The sequence below is a fragment of the Aedes albopictus genome, chromosome 1 (genome assembly GCF_035046485.1).
Source record: "Aedes albopictus strain Foshan chromosome 1, AalbF5, whole genome shotgun sequence".
Lineage (NCBI taxonomy): Eukaryota > Metazoa > Arthropoda > Insecta > Diptera > Culicidae > Aedes > Aedes albopictus.
Window position 1 is genome coordinate 167952925 of NC_085136.1, and position 7598 is coordinate 167960522.

Genomic DNA, 7598 nt, shown 5'->3' on the forward strand with positions numbered 1-7598 from the left:
GATCCGAGTCGATGTTCGGGCCTCTGTAGGACCTCACATCTATGACGTCCGAGAAATGTCGCCCGTCGACCAGCACGTGGTCTATCTGGGAGCAAGTGTCACCACTCGGGTGTCGCCAGGTGTGTTTTCGGATATTCTTACGTGCGAAGTAGGTACTGCTGATTGCCATCCCTCTAGCAGCAGCGAATGTCACAAGGCGCAGACCATTATCGTTGGTAACAGAATGAAGGCTTTCCGTTCCAATGACAGGCCGAAAGAAACTTTCTCTGCAAGAATGTTCGATAATAATCGAAATTTTGACACCGTGCGTCGTCGGTAAACGAGGATAGAGAAAGCTCTCCTCGGTGGATTCTCAAGTTCGCAAAAAAAGTTTGTCCAGATTCCGTACCCGTGGAGCGAATAATTCGTGATGTTTCCGAGGATAGGGACGACATGGATAGGCCGTTTTCGATGGTTGAATTCTCACTTGCTCTTCTTTCATGTAACAATTCCGCTCCAGGAATGGATCGAATTAAGTTCAACTTGCTTAAAAACCTCCCCGACGTCGCTAAGAGGCGCTTGTTGAACTTGTTCAATCAGTTCCTGGATAACAACATCATTCCGGATGATTGGAGGCAAGTGAGAGTGATAGCTATTCAAAAACCCGGTAAACCCGCGTCGGATCATAATTCGTACCGTCCAATCGCGATGTTGTCTTGTCTACGGAAGCTGTTAGAGAAGATGATTCTCTTTCGACTGGACAAATGGGTTGAATCGAATGGCATGTTGTCAGATACACAATTTGGTTTCCGCAGAGGCAAAGGAACGAACGACTGTCTTGCGTTGCTTACTTCAGAAATTCAGGTTGCCTTTGCTCAAAAGCAGCAAATGGGCTCAGTGTTTTTGGATATTAAGGGGGCTTTTGATTCAGTTTGTGTCGATGTTCTTTCCGACAAACTACACGAAAGTGGCCTTTCACCAATTATAAACATTTTTTTGTATAATTTGCTGTTTGAGAAGCAGATGAGTTTCGCTCATGGCGACTTGACAGTTTCACGAATTAGCTAGGGTATCGCGCTACTTGGGCGGTGGTTTTCTTCGTCTGTTATTTTCGTCTGTTTTCCACTGTAACTCGGTCAATTTTGAACCGATTGACTTGAAATTTTGTACACGGGTAGATACTATACCTATCTCACCGCATTCCAAGAATTGTGTCAATTGGTTCAAGATTGACTGAGTTATAGTGGAAAACAGACGAATATAGAAGCCACCGCCCAAGTAGCGCGATTCCCTACATGGGCCTCCCCAGGGTTCATGTCTAAGCCCCCTTCTTTACAACTTTTATGTTAGAGACATAGATGAATGTCTCATGGAAAACTGCACGTTAAGGCAGCTTGCGGATGACTGTGTTATTTCTGTGACGGGATCAATAGCAGTCGATCTGCAAGGATCACTACAGGATACTTTGGACAATTTGTCTACTTGGGCTCTGAAGCTGGGTATCGAATTCTCTCCGGAGAAAACTGAGATGGTTGTCTTTTCTAAAAAACACAAACCGGTAAAGTTTCCGCTCCATCTGATGGGTAAGACAATCACTCATAGCATGTCTTCTCAATATCTCGGCGTCTGGTTCGACTCCAAATGCACCTGGGGAAAGCACATTGTGTATTTGATACAGATATGCCAGAAGCGAATCAACTTTATGCGAACTATAACCGGAACATGGTGGGGAGCACACCCGGAAGATCTGATCAGGCTGTACCAAACAACCATTCTGTCGGTTTTAGAATACGGTAGCTTCTGTTTTCAATCCGCGGCGAAAACACACTTGCTGAAGCTTCAACGGGTTCAGTACCGTTGTCTTCGGATCGCGTTAGGTTGCATGAACTCGACTCACACTATGAGTTTAGGTACTTGCTGGGGTACAACCTCTGACAGACCGCTTTGCGGAGTTATTGTTCCGGTTCCTCATCCGATGCGAGGTTGTGAATCCATTGGTCATAGAAAATTTCGAAAAGCTGCTCGAACAGAACCCTCAAACTCATTTTATGACTGTGTACTACTGGTACATGACGCTGGAGGTAAGCCATCTCCGGTTAACACAAATCGTAACAACTTCTCAAACTTCGACACTTGCTCTGTGGATTTTGATCTGTCCATGAAGGATGAAATCACTGGAATACCAGAATCTTTTCGTTCCGTGTGTATTCCACAAATTTTTGCAAGTAAGTTCGGGCATGTTAGCGGGGACAGACAGTTCTTCACAGACGGTTCGAAAACCGATGATTCGAGTGGTTTCGGTGCCTACAACGAATTTCATAGCGCCACCTACATGTTTCAAAAGCCATGTTCGGTATACATTGCTGAGCTAGCGGCTATATACTACACCTTAGAGTACATTCGCACTCTTCTACCTGAGCACTACTTCATTTTTACCGACAGTCTAAGCTCTCTGGAGGCTGTTCGGTCAATGAAACCGATGAAGCCCTCAGCGTACTTCCAAGTCTTGAGTGCTTTGACCAAACGCTCATACACCATCACCATAGCTTGGGTCCCTTCACATTGTTCAATTCCGGGCAATGAGAAGGCGGACTCGCTGGCTAAGGTGGGCGCTAGCGAAGGCGATATTTACGAGCGTCAAATCGCCTTCGACGAATTTTTTGCATTGGCCCGTCAGGAGACCTTGATCAGCTGGCAACACAAATGGAGAGATGGAGAGATGGGTAGATGGTTGCACTCCACCATTCCACAGGTGTCGAAGAAGCCATGGTTCAAAGGATTGGATTTGAGCCGCGATTTCATTCGTGTAATGTGTCGGTTGATGTCCAACCACTATTTGTTGAACGCACATACCTTCCGTGTTGGGCTCTCAGAAAGCAATCTCTGTGTCTGTGGCGTGGCTTACCAGGATATCGAACATGTCGTGTGGGGATGCAATGAGCATCGTAAGGTTAGATCTGAGCTGCATGAAATTCTCCAGGTCCGAGGAAAACAACAGAAACCCGTTAGAGAAGTGTTGGCAGACCTTGATTTGGAATACATGAATCTCATATATCAGTTTTTGAAACGTGTTGATGTCAGAGTTTGATGTACGTTCCTTGTTCACGTTGTCCGCCGTTTGGTTTTGCTGTTCGCCCCTGGATTCTTTTAAGAATTTCTCCAGGGATTCCTCCAAAAACTTGCTGGGATTATTCAAGGCAATCTTCACATGAGCTTTGCCTTCAGTGTTTCCTCCTGGAAATCTTAAAGGATTTTTTTCCTGGGATTTCTCCAAATATTCATCATTGGATTCCTCCAGGAACTCCTCTTGACTTTCATCCAGTAACTCCTCCTGGGATTCCATAAGCGATTCCTGATGCCTCTAATGTGTCAGCAATGCCTCCTAGGTCTCCTCCAGGTATTCTTATTGTGATACCTGCAGGAATCCCTCTAGGGATTTCTTCTGGCATTCTTGCTGGGATTCTTCTAGGCAATTTTCCTTGGATACTTTCAGAATTGCCTTTGATTCTTACAGGGATTTTTCTTATCCAGGAGATCCTCTAGAGTTTTTATTCATGGATTGCTCTAGAAATTAATCATGATATTACTCCTGGAGCTCCTCTTGGTCTTCTTCAAGGAATTCCATATGAAGAAATCCCAATATACTTCTATAGAGGATTCCCTAAACAAATTTTGGGAATAGTTGAAATTTCCTGTGGAATCCTAGGAGGTATTACTAAAAAAATCTCTAGTGAAATCCTATAGGAATGTACGGGAAAAACTTGTAATTGATTAGAAGGCACAGATTATAGCTAATAGACAAATTGAGAGATTGATGGGATTCGAACCCACGGCTCCGTGTTCGCTAGACCGCAGTATGGCTATTTCTTTGCAAGTTCCTTCAGCATGGTTTTTTTATTTCTGTGATAGTTTCATTGGAATTTAATTTATTTAATTTCTTTGGTTTACTTTTTATAATTTCAATGGCCATTCTCCTGAAATTATTTAAGCATTTTTTTTTTCAATTGTTTTGCAAATTTCTCAGGCAATCGTATCGTGATTACTTTTGCAATTCTTTATGATTTAATTCTATTTATATCTATTGCTTAAGAAAATTTCTGAATTGGAAAATCAGAAATTCTAAACTTGGCTTGCTTGAAGAAAACCCTATGAAATTCTAGGAAAACTTCCCGACAAATTCTAAAAGAAATTACTGGAAAAAATTCAATCAAGATTACCTTAGAACTTTCAAAGTAGTTGCAAAGGTATTCATATAGGAATTACCAGTGGAATTCCTAAAGAAAACATTAAGGCTTTTTTTTTTAATTTTCTAAATCCAATCTCAAAATAAATTGCCGAAATATATTCTATAAAAATTTTCACAAACATTCACAAAATATTTTCGAAGAAATCCTCAAAGAATTTTCCGAAATCATCAAAGGAATTCCTGAATAGAATTTTGAAAGCATTCTAAAAGTAATTGTCGTAGTATCACCGTGACAGAATTTTTAAAAACCACCAAAGATTTTTTTTTCAAATAAATTTTCGAATTAAGGAAATTGCCGAATCAATTTCCAAAGGAATTACCGAAGAAGTTCCCAAAGTAATAATCGAAATTTCCAAAATTTCCAAGGAAATTGCTGATATAATTCCCAAATAAATTTTCAATGCAAGTAATATCGGAATTGCCGAAGGTATTCCAAAACTATCTGCTGTAGGAATTCCTTAAATAATTACTGAAGAAATACAGAAGAAATTTTCTAAAAATTTTTTATTAAAATTCGATTTATAAAAAAAAAATTCAAAGGAATTGGCGAATAAATACCGAATAGCATAGATAATAAAAGTCCAAAATATCGACGAAAATCCATATAAAAAGTAGGATGATTTGCCGTAGACATTTCCAAAAAAAAATGTGAAGAAGTTCCCAGAGTAATAACATTTCAGAGAATTTGCCAATGAAATTAATGCCAAATAAACTCGTAATGGAGTTGTCGAAGAAATTTTCAAAGTTATAGCCGATAAAATTTTCAAAAGATGCGTGAATGGTATTTATTAAGAATATTACCAAATAAATTAATAAAGAAATTGCCGAAGGGGATTCAAAGATATTACCGAAGAAATTTGCCAAATCCAAAAGAACTACTGAGAAATTTTCAAAAGATGTCTTAATTGAAATAAATTGCAAAACAATTTCCAAACTACAAATTCCATTAATTATACGCAATTAAGTTATTAAGTTTCCAAACCTCACATTAGTACAACGGTTTGGATTTTCCAAAAAAAAAAACTGTTCTTTAAAATATAGCGCGTTTAAATTTCCGTTCTATTTTTTTTCCGCGACGCAGTATAACATTATACTAAGAAATTGATGGTAGATCGGTACCTATTTCCTTTTACAAAAAAAGCAAAATAACCTAGAAGCCACTGAAACTGGCACCCCCTAGGCACCCCCTGGGAAAAAATCCTAGATACGCCAATGCCCCCCGACCCCCCGACGAATAATAGGTGGAACTTTTCTTGAGCTTTTTGTTTGAACTTCGTGAGGGATTCCTGGTGGAAGTTCTGCCGGAATCCCCTGTGAAACTCCTATAGCAATCAATTATTGGGGAGCTCCCAGAGGTATTCTCTTTGGATTTTCATCGTGTACAAAATACGATTAAAAAATCTACTCACATCTGTTCTGTTCCAATTACACTAGTTTACAGCATTTTTGAACTCGGTAAGCTGATGATCATTTTTGGTGTAGAATCATGCCCTGAGTTTGAAAACGCGAAGGAAAAAAATTACAGTAGAGCGGAAAATTTTTCGACTTTCCTTACAAGGTTGATGATTTGAAATCGATTTTTGTTCTATTTTTAAGCAACGTCGCTCACTTCACACACCTCATTCTCCGTAATCAATGCTTCGATTGAGCTGAATTTTTTACTGTAACTCGCCTACATATGATATGTCAAATAAACGTCGAGAAAGAATTTTTAAGTTGGTTTTTTCTTATTGAAAAAAATACGTTTCTTCAAAAAAATTAGGGAATTTTGCTAAAATTTAAGAAGATCGTCCCTAAAACTCGCCAATATCTTGAATTTCATCAATCTGATGCAAAACCTGTATTCAGATGACCGAATGGTATTGTATTCAGCTTTTAATTTATGGAAAAAGATTTAAAATTGGTTGAACAAAACGCAATATATTTGAATTTCAGTAAATTACATATTTTGAAAAGTTGCAAAACTCGATATTGAGCTAAATCTCAAAAACTGTTCTACTTTAAATTTTTTGAAGGTCGGTTTCGAAATCAGCACTAAATTGTGCTTCAAAAATTTTGGTCGTTGACAGAAGTTCACGACTTTCGTTTTATTTTGTAAACTTGTGTTACCATTTACCTTTACCTTAGCCAACCATCGCATCGCATGGAGGCGCAAGGTGGTTTAGTTTCGCGAACACGGTCGTGGTTAAACAATGTCTTTGGCAAAGCGAGAAGATGTTCCAAAATTTATCTCCATTGAGCAAACAATTCGTAGTTGGTCAAGATATTTACATTCATTCACATCAACAACGCACCTCTTTCTTTCCTATTTTTGGCGTAATGTCCACACTGGAGCTAACCCCGCTTCTCAGCTTATTGTTTTATGAGCACTTCTACTGTAATTAACTGAGATGCAATAAATACTTTACATGTTATATACATCGTGTGGCAGGCACAAAGATATTCTATGCCCAAGGAAGTCATGAAATTTCCATTACAAAAAGTTCCAGGACCGACTGGGAATCGAACCCTTCACCCTCAGCATGGTTTTGCTGAATACCCGCGCGTTTACCGTTGTGGTTATCTCAAATCTCAACTCATCCATACCTGCAAAGCCATAAAGATACTGAGGTACCATGGTGGCGCATCGTCGATCCCATAGTTGATGTCGGCGCCTCTCTTTTGGGGCATCTTTTCCGAAGCGCCCAGGTCCACGTTCTGCAACAACATAATTTACCCATTTCGGTTAGTAAACTTCCTTGCACTTTCCGAGCACTTATGTCAACATTTACCGCTGGTGCACCACCAGTTTCCACCATTTCCATTGCGAGCCGCTGAATGGGAAAGCACACCCGTTCGTCGTTAATTACTTCAATCACGATCGGTTAAAAGATGAATTGAATTAAAATTGGCTCCTCTATTCCCGGCTCGTCGCATCGGAGAAGCGGAAGATGTGAACTTGGGCGAGCTTCAAACTCAACTGTCGCTATCGTACCGTTCTCGAGTGCCTTGAGCGTGAGGAAAAGCTTCAGCGTACACATGTGCTGGACTTGGACGCGCGCTCGGGAAACACTATAGAGTTGATTAGAGTCCAGCGACGACGAGGGAAGCTGCTTCTGGTTACACAGTGGTCTTGAAAGGGAGCATGGAATCACGATAAAAACTCATTGACGCTGCAGATGATTGACAAAGGGCCGCGACCGGGCCCCGTCTTCAGCCAGAGGCTGTACAGCCTGAGAGGGGACATACGGAGCATGCACCAAATGGATACGGAGAAGAAACTATTCTCACGAAAAGTTTCATCGCCCGGAGCGAGAATCGAACCCTCACCCCATAAGCATGGTGCGATTAGAAGTTTGGTGACCCTAACCTCAAGGCTACGAGGCTCTGTTCG

General features: G+C 40.5%; 1 protein-coding gene across 1 annotated transcript in view; it reads right to left on the reverse strand.

Moving 5' to 3' along the window:
- The window catches only part of LOC109412148 (solute carrier family 23 member 2), a 33814-nt gene extending 26598 nt beyond the window's left edge, over positions 1 to 7216 (reverse strand). The window contains exons 1-2 of the mRNA XM_019685798.3: positions 6997 to 7216; positions 6812 to 6922 (exon numbers count right to left, since the gene is read on the reverse strand). Of these exons, the coding sequence (XP_019541343.3) occupies positions 6812 to 6922; positions 6997 to 7029 (144 nt within the window). The 5' untranslated portion in view covers positions 7030 to 7216. The remainder of the gene's footprint in view (positions 1 to 6811; positions 6923 to 6996) is intronic.
- Between the last annotated feature and the right edge of the window lie 382 nt (positions 7217 to 7598).